The following is an 18,809-nucleotide window of genomic DNA, read 5'->3' as shown; positions in this document are numbered from 1 at the left end:
CTACTTAATTAAAACATAGAAGGACACCCCTCCAGCCTCAGCCACTAATTAATTTAACTATTTTGTTTAAGGAGAGATATTGCTGCTCCTCCATTCTATCTCAGCATAGCTAGGATCCTAGAGGCTACATCAAGTGCAGAATGAAAAGGAGAATAAGGTACCCGAGTTTGCATAGATTACATTATATTTATCCCAGACATTTAACTCTCCAAGCAACCATCACTTCTGCCAATGTTTCACACACACCCCCCCACACCCACACGTCCCATATTTGAGATAGGGTCTTGCTGTGTTGCCGGGGCTGGAGTGCAATGGCGCGATCATGGCTCACGGCGGTCTTGACTACAGGGGCTCAAGGGATCCTCCCACATCAGCTTCCTGAGCATCTTGGACCACAGGTGCGTACCACCTCAACAGGCTAATTTTTGTACTATTTGTAGAGATGGGGCCTTGCTACGTTGCCCAGAGTGGTCTTGATCTCCTAGGCTCAAGTGGTCATACTGCCTCAGCCTCCGAAAATGTTGGGATTACAGGTATGAATCACTATGCTTGGCTTAAATATTTATTGATAAACAAACAAACAAAAAAAAAAGGTCTAGAGCTGAGAATAAAAGCAGATATCAGAGCAGGATGTCAAATCCTATTCATACAAATATCTATGTGTATATTTGCATAGCTATTCATCCAAAATGTTAAAATACTTATCTTTGCGTGGGTAACATAATTTTCAGCATTCAATTTCTTTTTTGAGATGAAGTCTTGCTCTGTTGCCAGGCTGGAGTGCAGTGGCCCAATCTTGGCTCACCGCAACCTCCGCCTCTCGGGTTAAAGCGATTCTCCTACCTCAAGCTCCTGAGTAGCTGGGACTAAAGGTCTGTGCCACCACACCCACCTAATTTTTGTATTTTTAGTAGAGACGGTGTTTCACCATGTTGGCCATGATGGTCTCTATCTCTTGACCTCATGATCTGCCCGCCTTGGTCTCCTAAAATGCTGAGATTACAGACGTGAGCCACAGTACCTTGCCATCAGTCAATTTTTAAAACATATAGATTTAAATAAGTTATATTATTAAAAAATCAGTTCACATGAGGAAAAACTCATGTGTGTGTGTGTCTGTGTGTGTATACTTAAGAGATGGAGTCATGATATGGTGCCCAAGCTAGAGTACAGTGACTATTCATAAACAAGACACACTAAAGCCTTGAATTCCCAGGCTCAAGTGATTCTCTTGCTTCAGCCTTCTAAGTAGCTGGGACTACAGGAGCATGCCACTATACCTGGTGGTACATGCCACTGTACCTGGTTTTATATACATGTATTACAAAAACTGTGTTTTTACAATGCCTTAAATCTTGGTATTAAAAATTTTTTTGTTTAACTTTCACATTTCTTGAAATAAACGTGTACATTTGGTATTGGAACTGGTAGTGTGGTGGGAGAGAACTGGGCATTTGTGAAAGATACTTGGTGTGGGTAGAGTCTCCCAAGGAGGTTCTCTGAGATTGAATGGGTGTTATGTTATCCAGCTCCTCATACAACCAGTTACTCGTGGGTTAGTCACTAGAGAATACACAGCAGAAATAAAAGCCCCCTAAGGAGAGGCTGACACAAGAGCTTGCAGGTATTCTTTTCTTTTTTGAGATACAGTCTCACTCTGTCACCCAGGTTGTAGTACAGTGGAGCCATCTTAGCTGACAGTAACCTCCGCCCCCTGGGTTCAGGCAATTCTCCTGCCATAGCCTCCTGAGTATGTGGAATTACAGGTGCCTACCCCCCCCCCACACACACACCCAGCTAATTTTTGTATTCTCAGTAATGAAAGGATTTTACCATGTTGTCCAGGCCGGTCTTGAACTACTGACCTCAAGTGATCTGCCCACCTCCCAAAGTGCTGCAATTACAGGTGTGAGCCACTGTGCCTGGCCAAAAAATGTTAATTTTAAATGATTAAGACCAGAGGTTTTTAAACTTTGGTTTTAGGACACCTTTACACATATAAAAACAAACCTAAAAGAACTTTTGTGTGCGTGTTTACCATATTATACACTTTTGAAGTTGAAAAAAGTTACTGGGCAGGTACAATGCCTAATGCCTGTAATGCCAATACTTTGGAAGGCTCACATGGGAGGATTGCTTGAGCTCAAGACCAGTCTGGGCAACAGAGCAAGGCCATGTCTCAACAAAAAATCAGGAAATTAGATGGAAATTAGGTTGTGCTTGTCTGTGGTACCAGCTACTCTGGAGGCTAAGGCAGGAGGATCACTGAAACCCAGGAGTTGGAAGCTGCTGTGAGCTGTGATGGCATCATTGCACTCCAGCCTGGGCAACAAAGTGAGACCCCATCTCTTTAAAAAAAAACAAAAACAAAAACAAAAACAAAACCAGTTTATTAATTCATGTTTTTAAAAAACAAACCCATTACCCATTACTGCAAATAAGATATTTTAATGAAATCCATATTTAGAGAAAAAAAAGATAAAACTTTAGTTCTACATTTTTGCAAATCTCTTTAGTATTTACCTAGTCTAATAGAAGAGAAATGGTTTCTCATATCTGCTTCTAATTAAATCTACTGCAACATATTTATTGGCTCTAGTATATGAAAAAAGTATGATCGCACAGAGATATGTAGCTAGCTGACCAAAAGAGTATTTCAATATCCTTTTTACAGGTAACTGGATACTCTTCTCTGCTATTACACAACACTTAATGAGGGGTGGTTATTAAAGATGTATTGAACTATGCAATCTGAAACCTTATCCAGGGGCTTTCCTATTATGTTCCATTAAAATCCATTGTCCTGGCCTGGTGTGGTGGCTCACACCTGCTATCCCAGTGGTTGGAGAGGCTGAGGCAGGAGGATGGCTTGCTGCCAGAAGTTTGATATCAGCCTGGGCAACAAAGCAAAGACCCCATCTGTACAAACATTAAAAAATGAGCTGGGTCTGGAGGCCCACACCTGTAGTCCCAGCTACTCTGGGGGCTGAGGAGAGAGGATCATTTTAGCCCAGGAGGAGTTTGAGGCTATGATCAAGCCACTGGGCAACAGAGTGAGACACCGTCTCTAATAAAATGTAAAAACTAAAAAAAAATTTTAAAAATCCATTGTCCCATTTTACACAGATCTTAACCCATGCATCATTTAGAAGATAATGGTTTAATGAGTTATGTGGATCTTCCAAATCTTGACCCATTTCATGGTGCAATTTAAAAATTCATTAATATGGCTGGGAGTGGTGGTTCATACCTGTTATCCCAGCACTTTGGGAGGCTAAGGTGGGCAGATCACTTGAGGTCAGGAGTTCGTGACCAGTGTGACCAACATGGTGAAACTCTACTTCTACAAAAAAAAAAAAAAAAATTGCCAGGCTTGGTGGTTTGTGTCTATAGTCTCGGCTACTGAGAACACTGAGGTGGAGATTGCAGTGAGCCGAGATCAAGCCACTGCACTCTAGCCTGGGTGACAGAGCGAGACTCCATCTCAATTTAAAAAAAAAAAAAAATAGAAATTTCATTGACATCGCCACTAATCTGTTGGGAAGCTTTATATAAAAGTTTTCAGAAATTTGAATTTTTGCCTTAAAGCAAAAACTGTCATTTTCCTTGAAGTGACAAGCACATCGCAATTTTTCAAGAGAAAGTCGGCTGGGTGTGGTGGCTCAAAAGGTCAGGAGATCATGACCATCCTGGTTAACATGGTGAAATCCCATCTCTATTAAAAATACAAAAACAATTAGCTGGGTATGATGGCACACACCTGTAGTCCCAGCTATTCAGGAGGCTGAGGCAGGAGAATTGCTGGAACCCAGGAGGTGGAGGTTGCAGTAAGCTGAGATCACACCACTGAACTCCAGCCTGGGCAACAGAGTGAGATTCCATCTCACACAAAAAACAAAAAGCCAAAATTCAAGTCTGAATAACCATAGTTTATGAGTGTCGGGTAAAAATGGATTGAAGAAAACAGCCATTTACCCTACACCTTAAACAACTATAGAAGAACTTTATGTACACTCCCCATTCTGTCACACTTAATCATAAAATGATTTGTACTGATGAGTTGACATTAAAAAAATTAGTAATTTTTACCTGTTTATCAAAAACATTTTTAGGTAAAACTGGCTTTTTCTTTTTTAAACAAAGTGTGTGGGAGTGAGGATGCAAACTTTACTGCTGCACACTTTTAACAAATGCTCACACTGGTAAATGATCACTCATGTATTTTGGTGCCACTGTCTTTTATGCATTAAGGTGACAGTAGTGATGTCCACTACTACACATAAGAAAGGCAAACTCCCGTGAAAATAATACAGGCCTCATGTACTCCCTGAAAGAATCTCAGAGGCCAATCAAGGGGTATGTGGACCATGCTTTTAAAGAACTGCCATACTGTAGAAGACAAGACAGCTCTTTGAGGATTACACAAGGGAAGTAAAAGAAAGCCTGCATCAACAAGGTAGGAAACACCTTCCTTCACAATGAGCAAGTGAGGTGTACACATGGTCTTCAAATAACTTAAGTTTATGCTACCTGTTTTTTCTGGATTGTCCCACTAAATTTTCATCTCAAAATTTTTTTTTACTCTTTCATCTCAAAATAATGAATAATTTAAGTTTATAAAACAAAAGTTGTGACAGTTATTTGCATTACAGTAGAATTCTATGATATCCAAGGAGGTTTGAGTCCCTGACCCCTTGTTATTTGTTTATAGCTGCTCAATGATTTGATAAACAGAAATTCAGCTGGGTGCTGTGGCTCAGGCCTGTAATCCCAGCATTTTGGGAGGCTGAAGTGGGTGGCTCGCCTGAGGTCAAGAGTTCAAAACCAGCCTGGCTAACATGGTGAAAGGCTGTCTCTACTAAAAATGTAAAAATCAGTCAGGTGTGGTGGCAGGTACCTAGCTCCTTGGGAGGCTGAGGCAGGAGAATCGCTTGAACCCAGGAGGCGAAGACTGCAGTGAGCCGAGATTGCACCACTGCACTCCAGCTGGGCAAAAGAGCAAGACCCTGTCTAACAAACAAACAAACAAAAAAGATAAAGAAATTCAAGGCAAATGTTAATAGCCTTGATAATCAAAGATAGACTATCCATTAAATCATAATGTACATTAATTGAATCAGCTGATCTACAATGTGCTGCAATTACTATCTCCTACATAAAACAAGATGTATCTATATTTGAAACATTCCTACCAAATCCATTACCTAACATTAAATTATTAAAAATTAAAATTATCCATGCTAAGCAATACCGAGGAGAGACGTGTTGATCAGATCAGATGTTTGATCTTTCTTCTTAGAAAAACAGAGTTTTGCTTCATTCTTGTATTTGCCAGGGTGGAATACAGGTAGAAATGGAACATTCGATCTCTGGTATATAAGAATATTTTGCTGTTCTCCTCTTCTGTGGTTTTGACTCATATTTTTATTTCTTAAAATATCCAAGGGCATGGCACCTGGTGCTTTTTTTTTTTTTTTTTTTGAGATGGAGCCTCTCTATAGTACAATGGCGCAATGTTGGCTCACTGCCACCTCTGCCTCCCGGGTTCAAGCAATTCTCCCACCTCAGTCTCCCAAGTAGCTCAGATTACAGGCACCCGCCATCATGCCTGGCTAATTTTCATATTTTTGTAGAGACAGAGTTTCACCATGTTGGCCAGGCTGGTCTTGAACTCCTGGCCTCAGGTGATCCGCAGGCCTCAGCCTCCCAAAGTGCTAGGATTACAAATGTCAGCCATTGTGCCCAGCCCTGGTACTCTTACACATATCCAGAATGCCAAATATGCATCCAGACTGTTGAGAAGAGTCTCTCTTATCTGAAGGGACAATCTGGCCCACAGATGCCTGGGGTGGTAAGGGTGTTCAGAGTTACAAAGTCTAAATACAAATGGAAATCATCTGCATGTTGCTGTGAACACTGCTTATAGTAGCTTCAAACTGGTCCACAGCAAGGAGATAATCCCTAGGATTCTCTAGGACAGAGTCCCCACTGCAGAGCTGCCTTAAAGGGCATGGGCACATGAGTCAAGTAAGCACACCCCTGCAACCCTGGATGCCATAATCTGTCGTCTTTCTCCTCCGTGTCTCACCTCCTGGCCTCTTTCTTTTACTATCCCCTGATGGCTCTGACTGCCCCAAGATCCTGTATTACTTTCTCCCCAGAACATTTTTCTTCACACTGAAGCTCCTATCCAACAAAACCTTCACCAGTAGAGACTTGAGGTAAGAGAAAAGGGTGAAACAATGATATGTACCCTCACCACCACCTCTTCCCAAAATCTTAGGGTGGGGTGGGTGGGAGGGCCACCTTTCTAAATGTACCTCCAAATGTGCCCACCCAGTGGCATTCCAGGTGAGATCAGGAAGAAATTTCAGGGCAGCCTTCCCCTTCTAAATTACCACCACTATACTAAACAACTCCCTCTACATGAAAGAGTTGTATGGAGTTCTGCTCTTACGCCTGTCTCCTCAACACAGTTTCCTAGAGCTTAAGGAGGCAGTCTTGATTAAATCTACCTGGATAGAAAGGTGCGCATGAAGTGAGAATCTGTTAAGTATAATATGGTCAGTGGCCAGGTACAGTGGCTCTTGCCTGTAATTCCAGCACTTTGGGAGGCCTAGCGAGGAGAAGGCCCAGAAGTTAGAGACATAGTGAGATCCTGTTTCTACATTTTTTTTTTTAAACTAGCCAGGAGGCTGAGGGAGGAGGATCATTTGGGCTTCAGCCCAGGAGTTCGAAACTGAAGTGATAGGCTATGATTATACTCCAGCCTGAGTCAAAGACTAAGACTTCACCTCAAAAACAAAACAAAACAAAAACATCCAAACATTAACAACAACAGTTCTGGATGGAAGGGTGTTCATGAGGTAAGAAATCATGTTTAAGTATAGGATGGCCATCTGTTTTATAAAAAGTAAACCAAACCAAAAAACCTGCCATACGCTGTATGTTTATACAGTATTATTTATACAGTTTATACAGTTTAAAAGCATAGAAATATATGCATAAAATAATAAACAAAATAAAACCACATACACACAAGTAAATAAAAATAAAAAAAGGAAATATATGAAGAACGCCAGGCAAAGTGGTATGTGCTTGTAGTCCCAGCTACTCTGGAGGCTGAGGCAGGAGGACTGCTTGAACCCAGGACTTCTAAGCCAGTATGGACACAACACAGCAAGCCCAATCTCCAAAAACAGAGAAAGAGAGAGAAGAGACTAACTGACAAACTTGAGGCACGTTCTCTTAACATGAACTGAAAATTTTATCTCCCTGAATAACCAACCCAGTATCATGTAAGACAATTCTCACATTTCTATGTTAGTTTTGTTTTTCCCAGAGATAACAAAGTACACCAAAACTAAATATAAACCATCTGGTGGTTTAACTTCAGGAAACATTTTACAGTTAATGCACCTTAGCCATCAAATTTGATGCCACTGAATGATACTGAAGCTTAATTCCCCCCTTCTTGTTTTTTTTCTTTAAGATAAAGTCTCTCTGTGTTGTCCAGGCTGGAGTGCAATGGTGTGATCTTGGCTCACTGCAACTTCTGCCCGTAGGGTTCATGCAATTCTCGTTCCTCAGCTTCCCAAGCAGCTGGGATTACAGGCCCACATCACCATGCCTGGCTTTTTTTTTTTTTTTTTTTTTTAAGAGACAGGTTTTGCCATTTTGCCCAGGCTGGTCTTGAACTCCTGAGCTCAGGAAATCCACCTGCCTCGGCTTCCCAAAGTGCTAGGATTACAGGCATGATCCAATGTGCCCAGCCTGAAGCTTCATTTTTTCTATTTTACTTTAATTTAATTTAGAGACAGAGTCTCACTCTGTCACCCAGCCTGGAGTGCTGTGGTGTGATCCTGGCTCAGTGCAACCTCTGCCTCCCAGGTTCAAGCAATTCTTGTGCCTCAGCCTCCAGAGTAGCTGGGATTACAGGCAAATGCCACCACACCTGGCTAATTTTTGTATTTTTAATAGAGATGGGGTTTTGTCATGTTGGTCAGGGTGGTCTCTAACTTCTGACCTCAAGTGATCCACCCACCTTGGCCTCCCAAAGTGGTGGCATCATAGGGATGAGCCACCTCCCTCGGCCACACCATTCTAATTTTTGTATTTTTAGTACAGACAGGGTTTCATAATGTTGGCCAGGGTGGTCACAAACTTTTGATTTCAAGTGATCCACCCACCTTGGCCTCCCCCAAAGTGCTGGGATTACAGGTGCAAGCCACTGCACCCAACCCTGATTTATTCAATATGTAGTTGACCAGCCCTGAAATCCTGACTTTATAATATGATGTAGGCCTCCGGTGTCTTTAGTAAGTGCATTTTCAAAGGTCTGAGTGAGTATAAAGCATCTTCTAAGGAATTCTTAGAAAGAACTATAGCTGCCAAGCATCCATGGACTACTTTGAAAAGGAGTGAGCTATGGTTCATACCTGTAATCCCAAAACTTTGAGAGGCCAAGGGAGGCTGACTGCTTGAGCCCAGGAGTTAAGAGATCAGCCTATCTCTACAAAAAAATAAAGATTTTGCCGGATGTGATGGCATGCACCTGTAGTCCCACCTATTTGGGAGGCGGAGGTGGAAGGATCACTTGAGGAGGTCAAGGCTGCAGGGAGCCATGATTGTGCCACTGCACTCCTGCCTGCGTGACAGAGTGAAACCTGGCCAATGAATCAATCAATCAATGGACCATAAGGCAGGCAATATTGAAGGGAAGGAGGGGGAGTGGGTTTGGATATAAACAATAAAAATATAACTTAAAAAAAAAAAAAAAGGCAGTGTGGCGATGTGCTAGCAATACATTTTAGGCCTTAAAATGAACTATGTGACTGGGAAAGTTACTCGAACTCTCAGAGTTTCAGTCTCCTTAGTTATAAAATAGACATTTTACATAAGAGTAGATGCTCAATAAATGTTTCCTTTCTTCCCATCTATTAAATAAAAGCCTATAAATCATTCAATCAAATGCCAGAATTCAAGCAGCTCAAGAGTTGGTTTGGCTTGAGACAACAGACAGTTAAGAGAGACATCTGCTACTATTCCTCTTGCAGTGATTCTAGCAAGCCTATCTGTGCCTGATGAATACAGAGTGCTCTCCAGCAATGGCAGCAGAGACCGAGGTGATGTTTTGTGAGAGCCCAGATATTATTTCTAGCCCTACTGAGCCACTTAATCTCACTGGCAGCAAAACTCTGTCCTAAAGATAAAGGGGTAAGTTAAATTATTTCAAAATTCCAAATTCAGTAAGAGATACATTTTATTATGTGCATATTAAAAGGTATGTAAGGATAAGTACCAAACTGTTAATGGTGATTGTCTCTGGGTGCTAGAATTTAATGACTTTTATTTTTTGCAGGATTGTCCGAAAATGTTTTTTTTCTTCTGAGAAGGAAAAATTTAGTTTTAGTTATCAGAGAAAAATGAAATAGAAAGTTTTGCCCTCATAACATCTGGAATTTTTAGTCATTCCCTTGTGTCCTGTTCCTTCTGCCCAGATCGATTAGGTATTCCTCATGCCCAATCAGTCTTCATAAACAATGCCGCTGGAAGAGAGCAGGTGTGAAACTGACAGACATCTGCAGTCTTTGTAACTGTGCACACCATGCACTGTTGCCTTGGAAAATGCAGGTACCAGGCCTCTGTTCCATGGACATAGCAAGCCTCAGAGGAAGCACTAGATGACCTCACCCCACAGAGATGAATGTTAAGAGATTTTGTATTTGCTGAATGTTGTATCTGTGAGATACTGTATAGGCTCTCTGAATCTTCACAGGGTCTCTTCAGATATGAGACAGAGAACTCACTTCTAGTTAGCCTAGGTTGGTATTGGATAAATGGGAAATTCCAGGGACATGGCAGGTAAACAAGGAAGTAATCTGATTATTCACCAAAAGGTTATGTGCTCATCAGGTATCTAAGAGTACCAATCTAACAGAGCAAGCTTTTGTTTGAGAGAGGGAAGGGAGGAGGGAAGAAAGGTGCAGGGTTAAGAGAGAAGAATATTAGAGTAGGAAGACAAATTTAACTTTAAAAATTCCTTGATTTATCTTAAACTTAACTGTACATCAAAACTACCCAAAGAGCTTTTAAAAGGCTAGAGTGGATGAAAATTGTAAGAACAATTATTATTTTTAAAAAATACAGAAACTAAGTCCCAGCACAGACCTCCAGAACCAGACTCCTTGGGACTAGAGTATAGGTATCTTCATTACTCCAGAGTTCTGAAGCCTTTTGATACTTGCTTCATAAAAATTGAATTGAAAGGACAGGCTCTGACTAAACTGAGTAAAGGCTCTATTAAGTGCTGAATGCCTCCACCTTTAAGGGCACTATTATAATAAGGGAGTTCGAGATCAGCCTGACCAACATGGAGAAACCCCACCTCTACTAAAAATACAAAATTAGCTGGGTGTGGTAGCACACGCCTATAATCCCAGCTACTTGGGAGGCTGAAGTAGGAGAATTGCTTGAACCCAGGAGGCAGAGGTTGCAGTGAGCCAAGATGGCACCATCGCACTCTAGACTGGGTAACAAGAGCGAAACTCCATCTCAAAAAATAATAATAAATAAATAAATAAATAAATAAAACTATGGTATGTTACTAAAAAAAATTTCATTATGTATTTCTAGATGTTAGATGCTGAGTACAGAAAACAGAAAAACTATAGGTCTCATAATTATGAGTGATGAAAGGCACATGAATGTACATATTTTTACACATACACACTAACAGTCACTGTGGACTGACTCTGTGGCCCTTATTACTGCTGTTGGGTAGCTGAGAAAACTGAGACACAGACAGGTTATAGGTAACTAAACCAAACTTACAAAGCTAGTAAATGACAAAGTAAGTAGCCTAGAATTTAAGACTCTGCTCTATCACTTGATGTATTGTATTGCTAGGGCTGCCATAGTGAAATACCAGAGTGAGGGCTTAAACAATTATTTATTTTGTCATAGTTCTAGAGGCCAGAAGCCCAAGATTTAGGTGTCCGTAGGGTTGGTTTCTCTTTAAGTCTCTCTCCTTGTCTTGCAGATGGCTGCCTTGTCCTCTGTCCTCACACGGCCCTTCCTCTGTGTGTATACATCCCTGGTGTCTCTTTTTCTTCTTATAAGGACAGCAGTCATATTGGATTAGGGCTCCACCCCTAAGGGCCTCACTTGAACTTAATCATCTCTTTAAAAATCTTATCTCCAAATATGGTTACGTTTTGAGGTACTAGGAGCAGAGACTTCATCATATGAATTCTGGGGGACACTATTCAACCATCACACTTATGTGATGGTGTGACCTCAGGAAAGTTATTAGACTTTCTGAGGCCTCAGTTTCTTCAACTGGAAAACAAGTGCTTTTGAGAATCAAATGAGATAATTCACATAAAATGCTTCGCAGAGCACCTGGCACACAGCATCATCACTTTACAGACGAGAAAAACAAAAATCAGAAAAAGTGACTTACTCTTTCTTCATCTCCAAAGTAGAGTTATTATTATAGAATACTACCTTCTTGTACAATCTAATGCACAATCTAGGAGAATTTAATGTAATTTATAATTCTTCCTCATCTCTTAACCTGATTTCTCAGGTCTTTTCAAACTTTATTACATACAAGGAAGAAAAAGAAAAGCTCAAATTAAGGATCAAATAGAAACTTAAGCCGGTAGATGCACTACTTTCTTGAAATTGTATGTCAGTTTGACTCATCCTTTCTCCTAACTTGCAAAGACAGTTGGCTGCACTCACACTATGACGACACCTTGGAAGATCAATACCTGCTGTAACTATTAGGAAAGGCAACCCCATGCTTTTTTTTAAAATTAACAAATTATGATTGTACTTTACATTTACCTAGTACTCATTGATACACTGTATGTATTTAATCCTCAGCCCAATCTTGGAATATTGTTTTATGTAGCTCTCCTAACAATCAAGTGCAGAAAGTATTATTTCTATTTTATAGCTGAGGGAATAGGAGCACAACTAAGTTATTTTTTTTTTCCTTAAAGGTCATAAAGCTTGTCAAAAATTGGCAGAATTACTGACAGGATTCTCACTGACATCTTCTACCCTGAAGCCAAGGTTCTCCACAGCAGGCCACTATCTACTCAGGCAAGTTGCAACAACCAGTTTTCTCACTCTTCATCCCTGGTGCAAATACTCAGCAAATACAGCAGTCTGATTCGGGGGCAATCTGAACTAAGCTGCAGAATCTCTTTTACGTCCTCCATATGGGGCCAAGTTTTTCAGACAACTTTGACCACCATCAACTCCCTGGAATGACAGCTCTTTTACAGCAACAACCAATTTCCTTCTCCAGAGTCTAGCACACTGGGTGCTCGTTTAAGTTCATTAAGTTCAGATATTTATGGAGAAATTGAGAGTTCAAGTGAATGTTTGTTGTAAAATCAAAACACAGAACATTCCTTTAGTGATGGCAACCAGTGCTTTTCAGTCACTACCATATAAAAACATTAACAAAAAGAAACATTTATTAAAAAAAATCTCTCTCTTAAGGCCTACAACAAAGACTAGCCTTCAGGGCCTTTCCACACCACAAATTCTGCAATTCTATTAGAGTCTACACCTGATAAGTAGTGAAAATGACCAACTTGAGTACCAATTCCGAGTACAATGCAACTGGATTTGTCCATGTAGACCCAATGTAATGTTTTTAGTCTTGCAGTGTGCTTCCAGGAAAACAACAGTTGCATGTGACAGGCAAGTCCCCAGTTCCCAGAGGGAAGGGCAATGGATATTAAAGTAGACCTGAGCCATAATGAACTTGCTCTCATCAAGACACTGTGTTGTAAAAAGGTGCTGTATTAAGAAAAATCACACTAACTTTTATTTTCTTGAGAATACACTGCTGGCTGCTTGGATTTTTTTTTCTTTTTTTTTTTTTAAACTTCAAATCTGTGTTGCTGTGAACAGTTGGGTAAGTTTTTACCCTGTCATGGAAACTATCTGGCCATTTTTGCACCGTTCTGGTATGCCAGGAAGGGAGGTGAGCAGAGCTTGCCAGAACAGAGTTCTAAGCTCTGTTTCTGTGCTCTCCTGTAACTTCAGGGACTTGTGAATGTCCAGGTTTTTCATAACTGTTGCTTTGTATAGCATATCATGTCTTGGCTACTACTACCTTCCTGGCTACCTATTTCACAGGGCTGTTGGAGGAGATTCAGAAAAAGTTTTGTGGTCCTGATAAAAAGAGTATTCAGCAGATAAATGGAAATGTACAGTTAAGTATCACCGGCATTACATTTCCCGTCTGAATTAATCTTTTCAAAGAACCCTGAAATCTGAGGCTGGCAAATTCACTAAAAAGGCAAAGAATTGCTTTAGGTTATCTTTGCTAAATAAAGTATCCTAAAAATATTCCTTTGTGATACCTTGATCAAAAAAGAAGAAATTTCAGAGACAGGAGGCACACAAGTGAGTCTATAGTTCTACAACTAGCCCAATTTCAGTATCAGTTTACTCACTATAATATTAAATATATACGATATACAAAGTATTATGCTAGATACTATAAAGAATGATGTAAAGAATGTCCTAAATCCATCTGTACTGCAAGTACACTATAAGATGTAACTTTTGTTTAGATTTCCTTCCCAAATAAGCAAAGGTTTCTAGTTTCCCTGAACAAAGAAGGTGGAAGAACAAAATAATTTTTTTCTCTATTATGATTTTCTGGTTTCATAGAAACATTTATTTTAGAACATGCTGGCAGAGTTATCTGTTAGTTTCTACTGAGGTTTCTCAGGTTTCTCAAGAGTGACTGAGCCACAGAATGGCTGTGACTTCCAAAGATAATGTGATTAAATCTGACATGCACGACATGGGGAAAGCCAAAAATCCCTGTGTCCTTCAAATTCAGTAAGAAAGATAAAATGTATCATCAAAGGAAGAAGACCACCATTCTGTGGTTTAGAAAGCAGGAAAAAAGAGATGGGACAGAAATATTCCAAATAACTTGGAATCCACGTCACTTGGGTTTCCTTGAACACTCTGCCATATTAAATCACATATGCCTCTGCAATGAAAGGAAGAGTCAAGGCCTGTCTCACGCCCCACTTCTGCCACTGACAGAGCTTAAGAAAGAAATTTCAGATAATCTTTTAAAGTTATTCAATGAAAGACAGAAATGGCAGTATGGACATATAATGAAATAAGCTCATTAACGCTGGGTAGAAGACTTGTTGAGCAATTAGCCGGTGTCCTTATCCAATTAAGTTAAAACAGGAAGTCCCAGATTTCTTTAATGTTTTATGGTATCACAGTTTGCTAGACTGACGGTTCCAATACATAAATTCTTTCCATGTGTTTACTTTTCCCCCTAGAGTTATGGCTGAATGGAACCAACTTCGTAAGATCTGCTTCCTTCATTTTTAATATCCTATTTTTCCAAAGCCACTGAGCTGATGTCCTTCAACAAATGGAAATAGTGACTTGCTCTTTTAGTAAAATTTAATTTAGCAAATTAAATACTGACAACCAGCTGTCACGCCCGAACATGGGGGAATGAAGGGTTTATACCCAAGGCAACTAGGGGCATACTCACAAAGAAAATTTGTAGTACATCAAATGCAATTCTGAACTTATGGTTCTATTGAAGTGGAACCATCTTTTGGGACAGCCAATCCCAAACAAGATTGCTGTATTTGGAATTCTGACACCAAGATTGCCTAGGCAACCTCTTCACAGAAATGGAAAATAAGATTCAGCCAGCTCCATGTCCCATGGTGTAACCTCACATGCAACACATGAACAATTCTTAGTTGTTATTATTTCTAAATGAAAAGTAGATTGACTTACATGGCTCTCTGGCAATGAATTGAGGTACAGTGTTGGGCAGAGGAGTACTGGGGTTTGGAGTCCCTACGAGTTTATTCTTGGCCATCTTCGTGTTTGCCTTAGCAAACTCTAGTCGCAGTGTTTGCGGGATTTCAGGATCAAAGCGGATGCCCTTTGGAAATAAAGAACAAATGGAAGATGTTTTCATTTCTTTAGTCAAACCAGAATGGTGACAAAATAAACACCAGTAAACCTGGTCTATCAGGAAAAAAGGTCATTCTTACTACTTACACAGGTCACATGAAAAACGACAACACAAAGAATCCCAAAAGTCAGTGGGATTTAGTTTACTTAAAAAATTTAGTTACACAGATTTTCAATACCCACCTTTTAGACAAAAGGTTTCCAGTTTAAAATTTGAACCAGCAAATTCCTAGCACAGTTACACATCTTAATGTACAGGAATTTAAGTTACCTTTGACTCTATTCCTGAAAGTTTATCTAAAACATCATATTTAGTAAAATAAATCACAAACACTGTGAAGGACAAGTTAGGGCAAGAGAAGTCTAACTGGAACCATTCCACCATTCAAGAATACCTTCATTATTAAGCATCCAATAACATGAATTCTGGACCCTACGCATCAGAAAGATATCCAAAATAGACTGCATTTTAAATGTGCACCCATGGGACCCACTCAGCTCCCATGATTATATCACCATAGAAAGGGATTGGAGTCCTGAAAATGAGTCTCCTATTAACACAGTTGCCATCTAGTGTTCTGAATGTACACAAAAAGGCCTGTGGGCTCCAAAGCATCCCCTGCCCCCCACCGTTCTTCTTAATGAGCTTCAAGAAAAGTAAGAGCAATATCCACAAAAATAAGACTCTCTTACTCCAGAGACCAGGATGAACAACTCTGAACTTCACAGACTCAGCTTCAACATACAAGGAAGAGCCTGTGGCTGGATGGTAATGGCATCAAGAGGAAATAAGTGGGCAAGGGGAAGGAAAAAGAGGTCCTTAGAAAGGCCTAACAAAAGCCACAGAGCCCTGATCCAGAAGTCCTGGAGTGGGTGGGATTTCTTCATGAGCACTGAGGGCCATAGCAAAAGGGTTGGGGAGAATACCCTTGTGCATACCTAATCAGCACCAAAAAGCAAAAAAGACAGTGTCCATTTTGTGAAACATAAAAACAAATTTTCTTAAATTGGTGTTGGTAGTATGCGTTTTTTTCTTTTTAAATTTGGGAAACCTCAATATTATTTTGCCGAAAAAGTATACAAGAAAAAACAAAACCAAAAAACAAAGCTGCATTCTGAAGCAGGCTGGGGGAAGTCACAAAGGACCTCACTGAGATGGACCAACTTCCACCCTAACAAAGCTAGTAACACCACAGAATACATCTTTCCAAGAATGGACCTGCAGAACTGTGGTCTTTGCTGGGAGACAAGCACAGTCCTTGGGTGTCATGTACAGGTATGCTGTGGAAGGACTTGCTCATTTGCACCACACTCCATCAGATACACATAATAGCAACTTCCCATCAACTTCAGGGCATACTCCCTTGGCACTAAACTTGACCAACCTTCCTGTGAAGAAGACACTTCCTAAATCTGAGCTCGCATGACCATGAATCATGTGGCCCAGGCCACTGGGGATAACATGGAGTATCCTGGGACCCGATCGTGGTCCTCTAGAGTGTCTAGCCTCAGAAAACAAGGCTGCACATGCGAATTCCATGCCTCAGCTCTTTCACTGGTGTTCCAGAATCAACTGAAGCTCCGCATAATGTACTTGTCTCTTACACAACCTGGGCTGGTGGCTCAAGTCCTAAAACAGGCTGAACTAAGTTTCCCTCACTCCCTGTCCCCTTCTTTTTACCCCCTTCCTCCCATCTGAGCTAAAATAACATCAACATAGTGTTCCAAATCAAAGTTCCAGCATCCTTATTAAAAAAAAAAAAAAGCTCAGAAGTTAAAATGACCTAATTTGTTTGGCAGCTTATTCAGAGGCCAGAGGCTCAGAATACAAGCCACATTCCTCTAACATCTTTAGCAGCAATACCATATTTGGTAATCAATATCCTGCTCAGCTAAGTTTCCATCCATAGGGATTAGCCAAGCCAAAAACATTTTAAGTGTTATGAGTTGATGAAGAGGAGAGAGAGAGGGGCAGGAGAAGGGAGAACACGGAAATGAATAAGAGAAGAAAGAAAAGATGAAAGAAAGGCAGACAGGAAGAAGAGACAAAAGAAAAAACATTCCTTGTGTTTTTAATTAAAGCCTACTAAGATTCTTCTCTGGCTGCAGTTACTTAACATTACATGCTGTCAGGATAAGATTACTGGCAAGTGAAAGGGTGAACCTGTGTCTTTCAAAACCAACCTTTTCCTTTCTTGCTCATAATCCACTACTCTTCTCGTAACAATATGTAAATGGTGTCCTATTTATTACATGGACCAGAAAGGACAGTTTCTGAGTATCAATATATTAATTTGCAAATAAACAGTTACTTACAAGCACCTCAATCTGACTGGCTACAGGGACAGCCAACAGTCTCATCAACTGACCCAGGTTCCATATAATCTACAGAGACTGAATTCCCCACCCAGGACAAACTCTGAGAGATAAAGGACACTGCTTAGAAACAATGTATTTTTGTTAGTCCAGTATACTTAAGAGTATACCAGGGCAGTTTCATGCCAGGGAGCCAGGGAAGGCACCAGAGGAAGTGATGGAAGAGTAAAAGTTTACCAGGTGCAGTTCAGGAAAGAGCTCAGCAAATTTCTCAGTAACAGGATGCAGAAAGTGGGGTGGGGTGGCAGAACAAACAGGCTAGGGTGAAATCACAAAGGACCTCTTATGGGACCTCTTATGCTGTGAGTGAGGACTTTGGAGTGCGTGTGTGGCTGAGCCATTAGGGTTTTTAAATGGGAGGATAATATGATCACCTTTATATAGTAGATCTGTGATCCTCAAATGTTAGCAGAATCAACTTGGAGGACTTGCTAGAGTTTCTGATTCAGTAGCTCTGAGATGGAACCTAAGAACTTGCATTTGAAACAAGTCAGGGTAATGCTGATGCTGCTTGTGCAGGGAGCACATTTGAGAATCACAGTGGTTGGCGGTAACTCTAGAGGTGTAGAAATTAGACAGACTCAGTGAAGAGACCGGAACAGATCAGACATCGCACCATTAGAGCGGCCCACGAAGAGAAGCTGGGTGAGATGGCTACTGCCCTCTAAGCCTTCTTCTTTGGGAAGGGTACTCAGGGGCCAATGTCTGTGTTCTGCGCCTTTATTCCTCTGACCACAGCTGCCTACTTAAGGGGCAGCTGCAGCCCAAAATGACAAAAACTGTTTTCCCCTAAAAAGATTTCAACCTTGAGCCTATATAGAGACACAGAAAATGGTGTTGACCAAATTTGAGTCACCTTAATAGCCTCTCACTAGAGAAAAAGTCTCCAAATTCCTGTCACTGAGGTCTTCAGAGTACCCTCATGCCTGAAAGAGTCTTGGTTAGTTGGTACAATAAACAGTACTTCAATTCTGTGAACTTCAGGCTCTCAGTGTCCTTACAAATGGTTCTACACTGAGGTCAGTCCATCAGTCCTTGACAATGAATTTTAGGGACAATGCAATAATTCATTTAGAGAAATAATGGTTAAAAACAAAGCAGAACTATATATACATATTGAGAAAGACGTCTATGGCTAGATTAAGTTAAAAAAAGATACTCAACAATGTTTAGCAGTATTGGAGAGGAGACTGTATATACATCTGCGTGTATACTTCTCTGTTTAAGTCCAGAAAGGTTGAGAATGAGACAACCAACCTGTTAACAGCAGTCAATCTGGTGGCAGGAGTGGGAGAGGGCACAGACTTTTGTACAATTTTGCATCATTTGAAACTTTTACAAATATGTGTAATTTATAAAATGCAACACAGAATTTAAAAATAAAAGGAGAGAGGTAGAATAAGGGATTTCCTACCGGGACACAGCATTCAACC

General features: G+C 40.5%; 1 protein-coding gene across 11 annotated transcripts in view; it reads right to left on the bottom strand.

Annotated features, from left to right (window-relative positions):
* The window catches only part of RBPMS (RNA binding protein, mRNA processing factor), a 190,834-nt gene that overhangs the window by 55,857 nt on the left and 116,168 nt on the right, over window positions 1-18,809 (bottom strand). For all 11 annotated transcript variants that reach the window (XR_008475925.2, XR_013525601.1, XR_013525602.1 and 8 more), the window contains exon 5: window positions 14,818-14,968. Coding sequence is in view for 6 of the 11 variants with exons in the window: in XM_035270236.3 (XP_035126127.1) it covers window positions 14,818-14,968 (151 nt within the window). In the remaining 5 variants the exon portion in view is untranslated. The remainder of the gene's footprint in view (window positions 1-14,817; window positions 14,969-18,809) is intronic.

The sequence above is a fragment of the Callithrix jacchus genome, chromosome 13 (assembly GCF_049354715.1).
Source record: "Callithrix jacchus isolate 240 chromosome 13, calJac240_pri, whole genome shotgun sequence".
NCBI classification, from domain to species: Eukaryota; Metazoa; Chordata; class Mammalia; order Primates; family Cebidae; genus Callithrix; species Callithrix jacchus.
This window is presented reverse-complemented; position numbering and strand designations above follow the sequence as displayed.